This window comes from Mus caroli, chromosome 14, assembly GCF_900094665.2.
Source record: "Mus caroli chromosome 14, CAROLI_EIJ_v1.1, whole genome shotgun sequence".
NCBI lineage: Eukaryota > Metazoa > Chordata > Mammalia > Rodentia > Muridae > Mus > Mus caroli.
In genome coordinates this window covers 42,621,683-42,639,968 of record NC_034583.1, presented here as the reverse complement: position 1 = coordinate 42,639,968, position 18,286 = coordinate 42,621,683, and the positions used below count along the sequence as shown (strand labels likewise).

At 38.5% G+C, this 18,286-nt stretch overlaps 1 protein-coding gene across 1 annotated transcript; it reads left to right on the top strand.

Moving 5' to 3' along the window:
• Positions 1 to 6,838: 6,838 nt before the first annotated feature.
• LOC110309536 (olfactory receptor 11H4-like) lies at positions 6,839 to 14,659 on the top strand. Its single transcript, XM_021182267.1, has 2 exons — positions 6,839 to 6,904; positions 13,705 to 14,659. The coding sequence occupies exon 2, from the start codon at positions 13,718 to 13,720 to the stop codon at positions 14,657 to 14,659; it is 942 nt and encodes a 313-aa protein (XP_021037926.1). The 5' UTR covers positions 6,839 to 6,904; positions 13,705 to 13,717.
• The last annotated feature ends 3,627 nt before the right edge of the window (positions 14,660 to 18,286 follow it).

The following is an 18,286-nucleotide window of genomic DNA, read 5'->3' as shown; positions in this document are numbered from 1 at the left end:
CCCTGGATATGGCAGTCTCTAGATGGTCCATCCTTTTGTCTCAGCTCCAAACTTTGTCTCTGTAACTCCTTCCATGGGTGTTTTGTTCCAAATTCTAAGAAGGGGCAAAGTGTTCACACTTTGGTCTTCGTTCTTCTTGAGTTTCATGTGTTTTGCAATAAATTAGGTATTTTCTTCATTTACATTTCAAATGATATCTCCAAAGTCCCCCACTCCCCTACCCACCCACTCCCACTTCCTGTCCCTCTTTCCAAGGTTTATGAAGGGGTAATGGATTTTGTCAAATTCTTTCTCAGCATCTAACGAGATGATCATGTGGTTTTCGTCTTTGAGTTTGTTTATATAGTGGATTACGTTGATGAATTTCCATATATTAAACCATCCCTGCATCCCTGGAATGAAACATTTTGATGTATTCTTGCATTCGGTTTGCAAGGATTTTATTGAGTGATTTTGCACTGATATCCATAAGGAAAATTGGTTTGAAGTTTTTTTCTTTTTTTGGACCTTTGTGTGGGTTAGGTATCAGAGTAATTGTGACTTCATAAAATGAATTGGATAGAGTATCTTCTGTTTCTATTTTGTGGAATAGTTTGAGAAGAGCTGGAATTAGGTAGGCAGACTTCTGATAGAAGTCTGCAATAAACCCTTCTGTTTCTGGGCTTTTTGGTTGGGAGACTGTTGATTACTGCTTCTATTTCTTTAGGGGAAAAGGGACTGTTTAGAACGTTAATCTGATCCTGATTTAACTTTGTTACATGGTATCTGTCTAGGAAGTTGTCCATTTCATCAAGGTTTTCTAGTTTTGTTGAGTATGGCCTTTTATAGTAGGATCTGATCATGTTTTGAATTTCCTCAGGTTCTGTTGTTTTGTCTCCCAATTTCATTTCTGATTATGTTAATTAAGATACTGTCCCTGTGTCCTCTGTTTAGTCTCGCTAAGGGTTTACCTATCTTGTTGATTTTCTCAAAGAACAAGCTCCTGGTTTTGTTAATTCTTTAAATAGATCTTTTTGTTTCTGCTTGGTTGACTTCAGCCCTGAGTTTGATTATTTCTTGCCATCTCCTCCTCTTGGGTGAATTTGCTTCCTTTAGCTCTAGAGCTTTCAGGTGTGCTGTCAGGCTGCTAGTCCATGCTCTCTCGAGTTTCTTTTTGGAGGCACTCAGAGCTATGAGTTTTCCTCTTAGAACTGCTTTCATTGTGTCCCATAAGTTTGGGTATGTTGTGGCTTCATTTTTATTAAACTATAAAAGTCTTTGTTTTCTTTCTTTATTTCATCCTTGCCCAAGGAATTATTGAGTAGAGTGTTGTTCAGTTTCCATGTTAATGTTGGCTTTCTATTGTTTATATGTTTATTGAAGATCAGCCTTAGTCCATTGCTAGTGTATGCAGATATAGTGCATGGGATAATTTCAATATTTTTGTATCTGTGGAGGCCTGTTTTGTGACCAATTATATGGTCAGTTTTGGAGGAGGTACCATGTGGTGTTGAGAAGAACGTATATCCTTTTGTTTTAAGATAAAATGTTCTGTAGATATCTATTAAATCCATTTGTTTCATAACTTCTGTTAGTGTCTGTGTATCTCTGTTTATTTTCTGTTTCCAGGATCTGTCCACTGATGAGAGAGAAGTGTTGAAGTCTCCCACTGTTATTGTGTGAGGTGCAATGCATGTTTTGAGCTTTACTATAGTTTCTTTAATGAATGTGGATGCCCTTGCATTTGGAGCATAAGCACCAATGGCTTAAAATCAACTCTTGATTTGTTCTAAAATCAAGAGTTGAAAATAAGACTGCCTGAGCAGGTGTGGGAGCCATCTTGTGTCCTGGGTCCCTCAGAGGTCATTCTGCACAGGTGAGAGTGTGGACTGCAGAAGCGACATAGTTTATGGGACAGACCCCTTTTTGGGCTCCAGACATCCAGGCATCTTCCCCACCAGAAGAGAGATGTCTGCCTGGTAAGGCTTTGATTGCCTGCCGGAGCAGGTGAGGGAGCCGTCTTGTTTCTCGGGTCCCTAGGAGACCAGTCTGTGCAGGTGTGCGTGCAGACTGCAGAAGCAACACATCTTTTGGGACAGGCCCAGTTTCTGGCCTTCATCTTCAGTCAGGAGGCAGGTCTGAATTGCCAGACCTCTGTGCACATCCCCTGCAAGAGGAGAGCTTGCCTGCAGAGAGTACTCTGACCACTGAGATTCAGGAGAGAGCTGGACTTCCAGGACTGCTGACAGAGGTTAACAGAATCACAGGAGGAACAAGCTCCAACCAGAGATAACTATAACAACTAATGCCAGAGATTACCAGATGGTGAAAGGCAAACGTAAGAATGCAATCCCCATCAAAATTCCAACTCAATTCTTCAACAAATTAGAAAGGGCAATTTGCAAATTCATCTGGAATAACAAAAACTCTAGGATAGCAAAACTCTTCTCAAGGATAAAAGAACCCCTGGTGGAATCACCATGCCTGACCTCAACTGTACTACAGAGCAATTGTGATAAAAACTGCATGGTACTGGTACAATGACAGACAGTTATATCAATGAAATAGAATTGAAAATTCAGAAATGAACCCACATACCTACGGTCTCTTGATCTTCGACAAAGGAGCTAAAACCATCCAGTGAAAAAAAGAGAGCATTTTTAACAAGTGGTGTGGCACAACTGGCTGTTATCATGTAGAAGAATGTGAATTGATACATTCTTATCTCCTTGTACAAAGCTCAAGTCTAAGTGGATCAAAGAACTCCATTCACATAAAACCAGAGACACTGAAACTCAGAGAAGAGAACATGGGAAAATCCTTGAAGATATGGGCACAGGAAAAAAATTTCCTGAACAGAACAGCAATGGCTTGTGTTGTAATATCTAGTATTGACAAATGGGACTTCATAAAATTGCAAAGCTTCTGTAAGGCAAAAGACACTGTCAATAAGACAAAAAGGCCACCAACAGATTGGGAAAGTATCTTTACCAATCCTTAATCTGATAGGGGACTAATATCCAATATATACAAAGAAATCAAGAAGACTGACTTCAGAAAATTAAATAACCCTATTAAAAATGGGGCACAGAGCTAAACAAAGAATTCTCACCTGAGGAATTCCAAATGGCTGAGAAGCACCTGAAAAAAATGTTCAACATCCTTAATCATCAGGGAAATGGAAATCAAAACAATCTTGAGATTCCATCTCACACCAGTCAGAATGGCTAAGATCAAAAATTCAGGTTACAGAAGATGCTGGCGAGGATGTTGAGAAATAGCAATGCTCTACATTGATGGTGGGATTGCAAGCTTGTACAACCACTCTGTAAATCTATCTGGCAGTTCCTCAGAAAATTCGACATAGTACTACCAGAAGATCCAGCAATTCTTCTCCTGGGCATATACCCAGAAGATGCTCTAACTGGTAATAAGGACACATGCTCCGCTCTGTTCATAGCAGTCTCATTTATAATAGTTAAAAGCTGGAAAGAACCCAGATGTCCCTCGACAGAGTTTGGATACAGAAAATGTGATACATTTACACAATGGAGTACTACTCAGATATTAAAAAGGACAACTTCATGAAATTTTTAGCCAAATGGATGCATCTGGAGGATATCATCTTGAGTGAGGTAACCCAATCAGAAAAGAACACACATGGTGTGCACTCACTGATAATTGGATATTAGCCCAGAAACTTACAATATCCAAGATACAATTTGCAAAACACATGAAACTCACTGTGGTAGAAGTTAACTACTGAGTTGTCATTTGTATGTCTTGTAGTGAGAAAATCAGTTTCATATAATAGAGTAACATTGGATAATTAAACAACTTCTGATAAGACTTTATGCTCAGCAATAATTGACGAACCTCAAGGCTGTTAAGGAGGATCTATGTTCTGGAGATAAGATGCAGAGTGCCTGCGGTCTGGAGCCTGACTTCGGCCCTCATGTCAGCAGATGCCCACGTCTTTGTTCTTTGTTAATTCCCCCTCGACCCCTCCCTATTCCCCTCAACCAGGCGTCTCAGCCTAATAAACAGAGACCTTGATAGGAAATTTCTCTACTTGGTCTTCACTTCTCTTTTCTCTTCCAATCCCATTTTCTTCCATGTTTGCGGTCCCCCTCACACCCACGAATAACTGAATTCCTCGGGACGGGATAGATCTGTTTCTCAGAACAAAAATCAGGACACTCAGACCTCTTGATTTTAATTCTTCATTCAAAAATATGTAAGCCCTTCATCTGTCATCTGTAGGCAAGAAAGAGATTGATTTATGCTTTACAAATACACATCTGGAATTCATTTGTTTCAAGGAAGATGGTAAAGCAGGTCTTTTGCAGTAACTAATACTTAGAAAGATGGACATTGAAACTTGGGTGCTAAACCTTTAACTTTTCCTTGAACATAATGTTCAGGGCTAGAGAGACTGCTAAGAAGTTAAGAGCAGTGACAGTTCTTTTAGAGGACCTGGTTTGAGTCCCAGCACCGACATCATCTGTCCTAGGAATCCAATGGCTCCTTCTGCCCTCCCCAAGCAGGCAAACAGGTGGTACACAAACATACATGTAGGCAAAATGCCAATACATATAAAGTTAAATAACAGCAGCAGCAGCAGCAGCAANAACAACAACAACAACAACAAAACAAGGACAAATTAGAGACTAAAAGTAGTATAGCCCATATCTTTGTTCTCAGGGATCACAAATGATTCTTCCTTTGAATCTGTATTGTTTACAACCTTGAAGACTTCTTTTTCTTACATTTCTGGTGACCTCCAATACCCCAAATAAGAAATATAAAATTAACAAATCTCTCTCTCTCTCTCTCTCTCTCTCTCTCTCTCTCTCTCTCTCATATGTATATGTTTTGTTAACTCTGTTTTAAAAGACATATTTTATTTTTTTTAAAAGTTGTATGTATGTGGCAAGAAGAAATGCAGGTATATGATTGTTGGTGTTTGTGGATGCTAGAGGCACTAGGAACCCTAAAGTAAACTTGTGAGCTGCACAACTTCGGTGCTGAGAAGTTAACTCAGGTCTTCTACAAGAGCAGTATATGCTCCTAACCATTGAAAAGTGCCTGGACGCTGCCATAGTCCCACTTTGATGACAATGGACTGAACCTATGAACCTGAAAGCCAGTCCCAATTAATGTTGTCTTTTATTTTATGCCTTGGTTGTGGTATGTGTTCACAGCAGTAAAACCGTAACTGAGACCCGCCCCCCTCTGTCTCTTACAAACTTTTTGCCTCCTATCAGTATAGTTCCCTGAGTTCCAAGAGGAGGGATTGGGTGAGGACTTCCCAGGATCTTATGCTTGAGCACTTGTTTCTGCAGTTGGTGTAACTGTTTGGGACAGATTAGGAGATGTTGACATTTTGGAGAATGCGTGTCACTGGGGTATGTATGGGTTTGAGATCTTGAAAGACTCATGCTACTCCTAGTATGCTTTATGTCTTCTGTTTATAGGTTGAGATGTAAGCTCTTAACCATTATGGTTTGAATGTAGTTGGTCCATGGGAAGTGGCACAATTAGGAGGTGTGGCACTATTGGAGGAGGTGTGGCCTTATTAGAGGAAGTGTATAAATGTGGGGTTGGACTTTGAGGCTGTTCCCAATGTGGAAGAGTGTTCTTCTGGCTGCTTGTGAAAGCCAGTCTCCTTCTGCCTGCCTTAGAATGAAGATGTAGAACTCTCAGCTCCTTCTCCAGCATCATGTGTGCCTGCACACAGCCATGCTTTCCACCATGATGATAATGGACTGAACCTCTGAAACTGTAAGATAGCCCCAGTTAAATGTTTGCCTTTATAAGAGTTGCCTTAGACATGGTGTCTCTTCACAGCAAGGGAACCCTGAGTAAGACAGCTGTTCCTGCATCCAGAACTTAGCACTGTCATCATATACTCTAACCCTGTGGAGACATAAGACAAATTAAACACTTATATGTTGCCATGGTCATGACATTTTTCCCTCAGCAATAGAAAAGTAACTAATAAAAAACCTAATGAATACAAAACTCAAATAATTCTTTTTATTCTGTCTGATCTTAATAAAATAAGACTACATAATCTTAAAGAGTCACATGTGAAAAATCTCAGCAAAAGTCCTTGGGAACAAGTCTATGGAGATTTTAGAAGTGAAGTGAGGTCAACCCACAGATGTATCCATTCCCCTTTCTAAGTTTTCCTCACAGAACTGTTGAGGAGATGCCTGATGCTGAAGTAAGGTGAGGTTCTACTTGTACTCATTTCTTTCTCTAGTAGAGTTCCTATCCTTACATCTCGGACAGCTATCTTGCATTTAAGAGAAATAGATGAGTGGTCCAGATTATAACCAGCTCAGGGTGATTATAGGGTGCCTTTTACTTAATAAATCTAATTATTTGGTGTTTCTCAGGAAAGAGTTAAAGAGGTGGGGAAGAATAGCTTAGGGTAAAGGTTCCAAATGTGGAACAGGCACACTCTCTTAGTTCCAACATGTAAGATGTAAGAGCAGGCAGCTCACTGTGAAAGCAAGGTCAGTATGCATAGCAAGTTCTGGACCAGAAGGGGCTGTGTAGTGAGACCCTGTCTCAAAAGCAAACAGGAAAGAGAGAACAAGCAAACAAGCAACCATCCAATCATCCAACCAAACAGATAAAGCCCTCAAATTTTAATCATGAATACAGGAGAAATATTCATTAGGTGAAAAAAAACCCTGAACTTTTCCTGAGCCACAGTTGTAAAATGAACAGTGAGTACAGGTAATTACAGTAAAAATGTTATTATTGTGATTATTAGAGCACCATTCAGAAACAATCTCATTTCCTAGGAGCTGTCCAGTGGAATACTCCCTTTCTCAGGCTACCTGGAAAGACAATGTGTTGAGTGAGCATCCTGGGAAGAAGGAGTTTTAACCAAGCCATCACACTTGCACTGGTAGGTTTGATAATTGGCTTACTTTCTTGTACTGAAACAAAATGTATACAGAAGCTGATCCCTGGGAATTATTGATGAGAAATTGCTTTACAAATTCCAAATGCATGAGAAACAGCATGAGTGTTAGAATTTCACTCTGCTAACCTATACTTGAAAGTAAGNTCAGGAAACCTAGCCAGTGGGGTAGAAGCTAACCACTGAGTTGTTATTTATACCTTTTGGGAGAGGGAAAATCAGTTTCCACTAATAGAGGACATTGGATAATAAAACTACTCCAGATCAGGCCTTATGTTCAGAAATAGTTGACCATCATATAGTGGACTCCACATTATTTTTGTGTGTTTTCATTTGGTAACAATTTTAAGTTTTCATTTTGAGTGTGGTTTTATTTTGTGTTCTTGGTTTTGGGTGGTTTTGTTTTTGTATTAGGTGTTTGTTTTTTGAGAAATAACTAAAAATTTGGTGGATATGGAGCGCAGGAGGATCTGGAAGGACTTGGGAGAGAGGAAGAATATGATCAAAATATATTTAAGTTTAAACTTTATTTGAAATAAACATATAATCAAAAAGTAACCTCAGAACTTCTAGAATACGGGATTATGGGAGTTTGGTGAACCTGTCTATTCCATTCTTATGAAAATTGATCATTCTTTTTTAGTTATGCATTCTCTCTCTGACATTCCATTACCTGTCTACATTTTCCCCAAAGGCATCCAGAAAGAAAATAATGTTGTTGTTTGTAAATCTCTTATAGGACACAGCAGTAGGAAAAATAAGTTACAGGGTGCTGTCAGTGCCTGCCACAAGAAGATAGTATATGAGTGCAGGTGCCTGTGGATGGTAGAAGCTCCCAATTCTTCTGGAACTAAAGTTTCAGGTACTTGTGAGGTGCACAACTTAGGTGCTGAGAACTGACCTCTACAAGAGCAGTCTGTGCTCTCCTCCATTGGAAGGCTATCAAGCCTTTTAAAGACTTTTTATCATATCACTTAAATATTAACTAATTCTAAGATCACTGTGTAAATATGTATAGTTGCACATTTTGTTTAATTATTAAGTAAATTTTTGCCATTGATGCATAATTTTCTGTCTAAATATTTGAAAATGGCCTTTCACTTTCCCCACAAAATTAATTCCACCAGGTAGAAGAATGGGAGAAAATCTACTTCTCTTTCATCTGAGATACCTTTATAAATGTACCTTCATCTTCTTCACCCTTAAAATGCACCAATGAGTGGCTGAAAAACACTGTTCTTCCAGAGGTTCCAGGTTCGACCCATCTCTGATCATTGTAGCCTCCCAGGGACTTTCACAAACCCATATAGAAACATAAATATATACATAATTAAGAGTAAAAATAAATCTCAAAAAGAGAAAAATAGAAGAACTCAGGTCTCTACAAGAGCAGTCTGTGCTCCTAACCATTGAATGCCTCTCAAGCCTTTTTAAGACTTTTCATCATATCATTTATATATTAACTAATTCTAAGACTACTACTGCATTTTCTCAGTTTTTGCATCTCATCTAGGTGGGACTGTGTGTATTATACTTAATATATAAAAACATATATAAAAAGTTAATTTTTTGGTATGTTAGACATAGACAGCTAGTATGGTATAGGAGAGCTTTAGGAGAGAGGGCAGTGACAGATTCAGAAGTAATGAAAGTAATGTTTATAGTATGGAAAATGTTTTGGGATGAAGGACTCTATGTTTTTAATAGTACTTTTATTATTCGTGTGACTTTCTTTATATAGGCTCCTGGCATAGAATTTGTTCTTTGTGAAGGAGGGCAGTGGATGTTGGACAAAGCTGCTGTGCATGTAGTTTCCAGTTATATGATTTATGCTATGTAAATAAGTGATATGCAAATAAGGATAGTGGTGGCTGATCAATGTTAAGTCCCTGTCACAGGCTCCAGGCACTGGGAGTTTGAAATTTCTGAATTTAAAATATCACAGTGGAGACTAGCTTGCTTTTCTGTTTGTTAAAGAGAGGTTAGAGTAGCAGCTGTAGACATCACGACTTTCTTCTGACCCCAGAGAACAGAGTTGGAAGTAGTTGGGTTATGAAATGGCATCTGTAGAAGGTCAATGGTTTGTGAGAAAGCACCACATATCTGTGTTAGAGGCTGGAGGGATAGAACACAGACTGTCTGGGAAGCTAAAAGATGTGTTCACACATGTTATATTTAGATATATAATGAAGATAGGCCATCAGTTTTATAGTTTTGTGAATTAAAATAGGAGAGATGTATCAGCAGGCAAAAGTATTTTTTTGCTCTTGCAGGGGACCTGGGCTCAATTTCCAGCACCTATATAGTGGTTCACATCTCTCTGTAACTACTTACAGAGCACCCTCTTCCTGACCTTCTGAGCACACACATGGTGCACACACACACACATGTAGGCAAAACACTCACACATAAAAGACAATAAATAAATTATTAGAAAAAGAAAGTTAAAAAGATAGAGATGAGAGGGAGAGAGAGAGAGAGAGAGAGAGAGAGAGAGAGAGAGAGAGAGAGAGAGAACACAGTTTCAACCAAAGATAAAATTTCATAAGCAGGCAGGCCATTATGAAACATTCCTTTCAAGCTATTTAGGAATAGAGACAATACATGCATCTCAGGCAATATCACAACAGTGGAGGTCCAGGACATAACCCTATCTAATGTCTAAATAAACGTGAGCCAACCTAGAAGAATCCAGCAAAACCAGGGATAGAGTGGTAGAGACTAGAGCTTTCTTTCTAGGAGTAAGAATGCTCTTTGGTAGGAAAGGGGCTCTCATAGTTTTTGAGAACCTTATGAGATCATTTTATTACAAGAGGCTAGTTAAAAGTAACAACATTAGATGACCACAGGTAGAAGAAGTTATGTAGGACCAAAGAACAGAGACATATGTCCTTTGTAAGGGAGCAGAGTGACTGTGATGGATTGTTTTCCTTTACAGGTTAAGGTATCCCAGAGTTCTAAGTATATTCCCTCTGTTTTAAAAACTGTCAACCTGAAGTAAATCAAAGACATTAATTTAAATCTTACTAGGTACACAGATCACTCTCAAGGCAGGCTCTATGCCCAACAGAAGATGACCACCCAAATGCCAACCTGCATGGCATTTTTAGTTTATTTGTCTTAGGTGATTAGTCAGGGTATTTTTTATTTGTTTTTGTTTTTCTCCTCATGTCTTTCCTTTGTGTATGTATCATGGTTTCTGTTTTATGTTTATGTTCCTGTCTGTGTGACCATGTGTGTCTCTACATCTATGTGTGCTTCTTGTTTTTTTTTTTTCCATTTGTTTTTTTATTTTGTTATTTTTATTCTGTTTGTTTTGTCCTATTCTAGTCTTTTTTGATTTAACTTATTTTGCTTTTAATATATTTTTTTTTAGATGACCACTTCTTTTGAATGAAAGAGATATAAAGAAATGGAGTATGTTTGGATGGTCAGAGAATTGGTTATCTGGGAAAAGCTGGAGGTGGGAAACCATATTCAGAATATTTCATATGAAAAATAATCTATTTTCAGTAAATGAAAAAAATTCATTACTCTGGAGAGTTTGGAGTGTTGCAAGTCCAGAGGGTAATTATCTTATGTTGGGCTAAACTATGGCCCTCTAGAACAGCCACTCCTGTTTGCTGTGTCAGAACTAACATCTGCGGTAATAAATAAAAACCTTTTAGAATCTAGTCACTTAACCAGGTTAAGTGACTACCACCTACCAATCCAAAAGCTCAGAATGCCATCAAACAGCATCTAGATCCTACAGGAAAACTTCACCCATCTCGGTGTACATGTCTCTCTGATGCACACACCAATGTATTTTAACTTTGCCTTGATTTATAACTTTCTCTGTTCTGTAAACAAACAATTTTGTGAGACTGCTTCCACATTGTAACACGTAATTTGGCATAATCTGTATCTGTGGTGACAGGCCATGGTCACTCAAATTGGCTCCAGAATAAACTGCCTCTTGTTCTTTTAAAATTTAAAAAACAAACACTGAAACTGTTAGAGGAAAGCATAGGGAAGACTCTTTGAGGTATTGGGGTGGCAAGAGCTTTCAGAACTTTAGTATCACAGGAACCATCCCCACATACCAACACATAAGACTACATGGGGTTAAAATTTTTCTGCACAGCAAAAGAAAAACTGTCATCAAAGCAAACAGAAAGTCCATAGCATGGAAGTAAATCTTTACCTATTACTCTTCAAAAAGATGCCTAGTATTCAGAATCTTAAAAACTGCAGAAAATAAATACCAGCAAAATAAAACTACTGATGAATAAAGGGAAGTACAAAACAGGCAGTTTTCAAAAGAAGAAACACAAAAGGCCAGTAAGTATTTATTATTTTAAAAAGTGTTCAGTATTCCTAGTCATCAGGGAAATGCAAATTAAACTAATATAGCTTTGCAGCTCAGTTAGAAAGCTATTGTCAAGATATTTGGTAATAGATTTTGGAGAAAATGTGGGGGAAGAGGAGTGCATATTCCCTGATGGTGTGGGTGCAAATTAATATGGTGTATTATGGAACTTAGCCTGGATGCTCCTCAAAAAATTCAGAATATAGTCACTATGTGACCTGGGTATTCTACTCCTCGGCATATGCCTAGATAACTCCATACCCTACAACAAAGATGTTTGCACATCTATTTTGTTGGTGCTCTATTCATCATATCAAGGAGACAGAAGCAACTTTAATGCCCTCAGCAGATATATAGATAATGGGAGGGTAGCAATGTACAGAGTGGAATATTATCCACTCTGTACTATAAAGAAGTATGAAATCATGAAATCTGCAGGTAAATGGATAGATTTAGAAAGTATATTATTAAATAAAAAGTACATTATTAAATAAGAGTATCATATTACAGAAGGTGACCCAGTCTCAGAAAGAAAAATAACCTCAGGTTCTTCCTCATATGTGAATACTAGCCTAATTAGACACCCCCCCACACCTACCCCCCATCCCTGTAAAAACTGTAAATGTGGGGGTATAATACAATATTTAGAAGNAGAACAAGATAGGGTAATAATAGATAATAAGGAAAGATACATGAATTGAGAAAGAGGATATAAAGCTAATTACGTTTCTATGTTCTATTTGTCATAGTACTCTTTTTTTGTAGTGGATAAGTGTATAAAAATATAATCAATAGTGAAAAATTGAAACTCCATGTAAACCACCATGGCTTGAAAATGGCTATTTTAACTATGTGAAGCTCATTGAGATGTACAAAGTTTATAGCAGAGCAAGAATGTCTTTGAGTGATTACCTTCATTTTTCCTTGTGTTTTTGTTACAATAAAGAGATTTGATTTTTATAAAATTGTTCCATTGAGGATGATAACCTTTAACTTTTATTTTGTGCTCAAGAATTATGGAAAGCAATGTTGTGAGTGACAGGCAGGCATAGGAAGGAACTGTAAAGAAGGCGGTCATGTTTATATTGGAGCAGAGTGCTTGAAGAGAGGGAGAATTGTGAGATGTCTAGATCCTACAGGTAGGGTCTGACATACATTCCATTTCTTATTATTATATGAGGCAACAAGGACAGCTTTAGTCTGGGGCAACAAGGAAAGTGAGAGCTTGAGTCTGCAGTTTGAGAATCCAATTCCCAGGTTCCTTAACTGTTTCTGGAGAAGAGAAGTGGAAGGAATCTCTCCCTTCCTTCCATGTTAGTTCATAGTTTTGCCACAGACAGAAAATGCTCCAGGCATTCAGATCCTTTCCAACTTACTCTGGCCACCAAGTATGTAGAAGCCTTTGGAGTCTCTGCAGTATGTTTTCTCTTCATGAGGAGCATGCTAAAAGAGTGGAGACATTTTTTTTATAGAAACTATTTGGGTCTAGGTCCTGGTGTAAGACCTTCAGTCATCCACCAAGATGTAGTGTCAGCCAGGATCTGTGAGTCTTTCAGCATCACTACCAACTGGAAATAAACTGGAGAGAGAACCATGTACAGGAGGCCCACAATTGACCAGAGGTAGCCAAGAAGATCCATATGATCAGTTTTAAGGCTAGCTGCTTCACAAGTTGCTTTTAAATGACACCTATATGCTCATGAGGCATTTGAGGAATGCTATCACAGTTTATGATAATAGAGAAGAAAGAGCTTGTTGACATAGCCTTTGTTGTGGTTTGTGGAATCATAAACGAGTAGCCCAAACTGTTAGCACATTTCATGAATTCAGAATTGTGTTTCATTAAGAACAATGAGGCTTACAAACCCAAGAAGAAGGCTCAACCAGTAAATTTCTTAGATAGTGGGGGATGAGAAATACATGCAGATGAGAGGGACTGTAAGGTGAAAAACTGTTTGATCACCAGGGCCTAGGGGTGTTTATGTCATTGAAAATGACATAAAATGGTGGGGTGAAGAAGTAAAGGCACAAGATGACTCTATTCTTCCTGGCTCCAGACTTGGCAATGGACTGATGCATTTCCTGAAAGGTTATAGATTCTATAAGTGCTATAGCATACAGGTTAGTGTTGTGGAATCTTAATGTAGGGCTATTTGGGGTTATTTGTATCTAGACAGTCAGTGTTCTTCATCATAGATATCTCTAATTACCTAGATCCCTTTTGACTACTATCTCAGGAAGACCAAGAAAGAGAAAAGAAAGGTTATATCATTGGTGAAGAAACATAATGCAAACTAAGATAGAATTGGTTCCATCTGTTTTCAGAATATTCTTGTGTTTCCTTGTAGAACTTATGTTTGACACTCATAAAGTCCTTCAGATATGTTGAAAGTAAAGGAATTGCAGTTAAGCTCATGTCTTTTCCTCCCCTCAGATATTTAGATGCCATGAACAGATCAGCAGCACATGTAACTGAATTTGTTCTCTTGGGATTTCCTGGTTCCTGGAAGATACAGATTTTCCTCTTCGTGTTGTTTTTGGTGTTTTATGTCTTGACCTTGTTGGGAAACGGAGCCATCATCTGTGCAGTAAGATGTGACTCCCGTCTACATACCCCCATGTACTTCCTCCTGGGAAATTTTGCCTTTCTTGAAATCTGGTATGTTTCCTCCACTACTCCTAACACACTAGCCAACATTCTGTCTAAGACCAAGACCATCTCCTTTTCAGGGTGCTTCCTGCAGTTTTATTTCTTCTTTTCACTGGGTACAACTGAATGTTTCCTTCTGACAGTAATGGCTTATGATAGGTACCTGGCCATTTGCCGCCCATTACATTACCCTACCATCATGACTAGGAGGCTTTGTTGCATTCTGGTATCCTCATGCTGGCTCATTGGATTCCTTGGGTACCCAATCCCTGTGTTCTCCATCTCCCAACTTCCCTTCTGTGGTTCTAATATCATTGATCACTTCCTCTGTGACATGGACCCATTGATGGCTTTGTCCTGTGTCCCAGCTCCTATTACCAAATTANTNCTTTATGTCCAAAATTCNNTTTNNCTNTTTTTCACTATTGCATANATTCTTCGGTCCTATATTTTGTTGCTCAAGGCTATTTTTCAGGTTCCTTCTGCAGCTGGCCGACGTAAGGCCTTCTCTACCTGTGGTTCCCATTTAGTTGTGGTGTCACTCTTCTATGGGACAGTAATGATAATGTACATGAGTCCTACATATGGCATTTCAACTTTGATGCAGAAGATCCTTACACTTGTATACTCTGTAATGACTCCTTTCTTTAATCCTCTGATTTATAGCCTTCGTAACAAGGACATGAAACTTGCTCTGAGGAAAGTTCTGTTAGGAATGAGAATTGTCAAAAATATATGAGTCAAAGCTGTGTCATACTTACATGTTCTAATAAATAACAAACTGGAGATGTACCAAGACGTATGAATTCATTCAGTTGTCTTTACTCTTTTTTCTGTCTTTGAGACACTGCCTCATGTGGCCCTGGCTAGCCTCAAACTCACTCTCTAGCTAAAGATGACCTTGTAGAGACTTGATTCCCCTACCTCCATATTCCGAGTACTAGGATTACAGCTCTGTACTACCATGCCAAGCTTTGAATTCTTTTTCCAGAAGCGGTGATTTTTTTTCAAAGTCTAAATAAAATGTGATTCCTATGTGAGATGGTCTACTCAGGTACTCATGATTTTTTCATTATACATCTCCCTTATTACTGTAAGAAGACAATGAATTTTGTTTGTTTATAGATGTATTTAGATGAGTATTTTTAATTTAAGAACTAAAAGTAGCCTTCTGGTTCCAACACAGACATTATATGTACTGGTAATAAAAAAGATTTGGTTCAATCCAATTGTCACAACTGGTAAAAGAGACATGATTTTAAATCTAGACAAAAAGCTGAGAGAAGTGAAGCTTTTGTATGAGAATATGGACTTATCTTCAGAGGACTACTACAACCATTTCCATGTCTGGAGGATGGATTAGTAGCAAAGAGGCTTGCTATAAACCTGATGACTTGGTGTCAAATCACAGGGCCCATGCAGTGAGAAGGAGAAATCTGCTCCTACAATTTGTCCTTTCTCTTTTACCTGTGTGCAGTGGCATGTACTCCTCTAACATAGTTAATTACAAGATACAATTTAAAAATACATTTTCTTAAATAAAATTTGTATTTATTAACACCTTAAATTGAAGTTTCTAAGAACTCTAAGGAATTTGACCTTAATACAGAGGCAAATGACATGAAAATATGCCATTAACATGCTATTATGCCACACACAAAGGTCATTGAAAAAAGTTAGCAAGGAGCCAGATGATGATCTAATAGTATCATCTGGATTTTAATCTAGTTTTATTATCTTCATTTTTCTTTTCCTTTTTTCATTATCTCATTTACAGTTATATAATACATTTTATTATGGTTTCCCTTCCTCTATCTTCTCCCAGATCATCTTTACTTTCCAAATGAATCAACTCCATGCCTTCATTCTCACGCTCTTTAGAAAGCAAACAAGAAAAAAAGTTAAAAATAATGAAAAGAAAATGCATAAGAAACACCCTCCCATGCCTCAAATCACAAAATATAAAACCATAATATACAAGTAAAAGACAAGCAAGATAAAAATGTCCAAATGAACCAAATATGACAGAAAANTGTAGCAGTGAATTAGTTTAACTGCTTTGGCNCCTGGTGGGCTACACCTGCCCATGTGCTCTCTGGATTCATGAATGAAAGACATACATACCAGCTAATTTTGATATACCTTGGCTCACTCAATGACTGGGAATTTCTTTTTTTTTAATCTATTTTTGTTAGGTAGTTTCTTCATTTACATTTCAAATACTACCCCCAAAGATCCCTATATGCTCTCTCTGCCCTGCTCCCCAACCCACCCACTCCCACTTCCTAACCCTGGCATTCCCCTGTACTGGGGCATATGATCTTCAAAAAACCAAGGGCCTCTCCTCCCATTGATGGCTGACTAGGCCATCCTCTGCTACATATGCAATTAGAGATGCAACTCTGGGGGAGGGGTCTGGTTAGTTCATATTGTTGTTCCTCCTATAGGGTTGCAGACCCCTTTAGCTCCTTGGGTACTTTCTCTAGCTCCTTCATTAGGGGCCCTGTTCCATCCAATAGATGACTGTGAGCATCCAATTCCAATTTGCCAGGTACTGGCATAGCCTCACAAGGGAGTTATATCAGGGTCCTGTCAGCAAAATCTTTCTGGCATATGCAATTGTGTCTGGGTTTGTTGGTTGTATATGGGATGGATCTCTGGGTGCGGCAGTTTCTGGATGGTCCTTGCTTCTGTCTAATCTCCACACTTTGTCTCTGTAACTCCTTCCATAGGTATTTTGTTCCCCATTCTAAGAAGGAGCAAAATATCCACACTTTGGTCTTCCTTATTCTTGAGTTTCATGTGTTTTGAAAATTTTATCTTGGATATGCTAAGTTTCTGGGCTGATATCTGCTTATCAGTGAGTGCATATCATGTATGTTCTTTTGTGATTGGGTTACCTCACTCAGGATGATTGGGTTACCTCACTCAGGATGATATCCTTCAGATGCATCCATTTGCCTAAGAATTTCATGAATTCATTCTTTTTAATTGCTGAGTAGTACTCTATTGTGTAAATGTACCACATTTTCTGTATCCATTCCTCTGTTGAGGGACATATGGGTTCTTTCCAGCTTTTTGCTATTATAAATAAGACTGCTATGAACATTGTAGAGCATGTGTCCTTATTACCAGTTGGAACATCTTCTAAATATATGCCCAGGAGAAGTATTGCTGGATCTTCCAGTAGTACTATGTCCAATTTTCAGAGGAACCATCAGACTGATTTCCAGAGTGGTTGTACAAGCTTGAAATCCCACCAGCAATGGAGGAGTGTTACTCCTTCTCTACATCCTCGCCAGCATCTGCTGTCACCTGAATTTTTGATCTTAGCCCTTCTGACTGTTGTGAGGTAGAATCTCAGGGTTGTTTTGATTTGCATTTCCCTGATGATTATGGATATTGAACATTTTTTTCAGGTGCTTCTCTGCCATTCGGTATTCCTCAGTTGAGAATTCTTTGTTTAGCTCTATACCCCGTTTTTCAAATAGGGCTATCTGATTTTCTGGAGTCCGTCTTCTTGAGTTCTTTTTATATATTGGATATTAGTCCCCTATCTGATTTAGGATTGGTAAAGATCCTTTCCCAATCTGTTGGAGGCCTCTTTTGTCTTATTGACAGTGTCTTTTGCCTTACAGAAGCTTTGTAATTTTATGAGGTCCCATTTGTCGATTCTTGATCTTACCCCACAAGCCATTGCTCTTTTGTTCAGGATTTTTTCCTCTGTGCCCATATCTTCGAGGCTTTCCCCCACTTTCTCCTCTATAAGTTTCTGGTTTTATGTGGACTTCCTTGATCCACTTAGACTTGAGCTTAGTACAAGGAGAGAAGAATGGATCAATTTGCTTTTTTCTACATGATAACCACCAGTTGTGCCAGCACCATTTGTTGAAAATGCTGTCTTTTTTCCACTGGATGGTTTTAGCTTCCTTGTCAAAGATCAAGTGACCATAGGTGTGTGGGTTCATTTCTGGGTCTTCAATTCTATTCCATTGATCTACCTGTCTGTTGCTGTACCAGTACCATGCAGTTTTTATCACAATTGCTCTGTATGACTGGAAATTTCTAAACCTCCCTGAAGCTAGCAAATACTTCCCTCTGGTATTCCTGAGTTCATATCTTTTAAAAATCCATATTCTTCTCTGCCACCCCAGATCCAATATTCTTACATGCTGGAAGGTCTTTAATTTTCATCTTTCTGCTTCCTGCCATGGTGATTCTTTGTCTTTCCCTCTGCCTTGGTCCCTTGCCCTTAGTATCTCAAAGTCCCTCTCTGTATTCCTTACCACCCACTGACTCTTTGGCAATTCTTTATTTATTTCTGTTGATCATTTACTACAAAGCACTAGGCCTATGTTATGTTTAT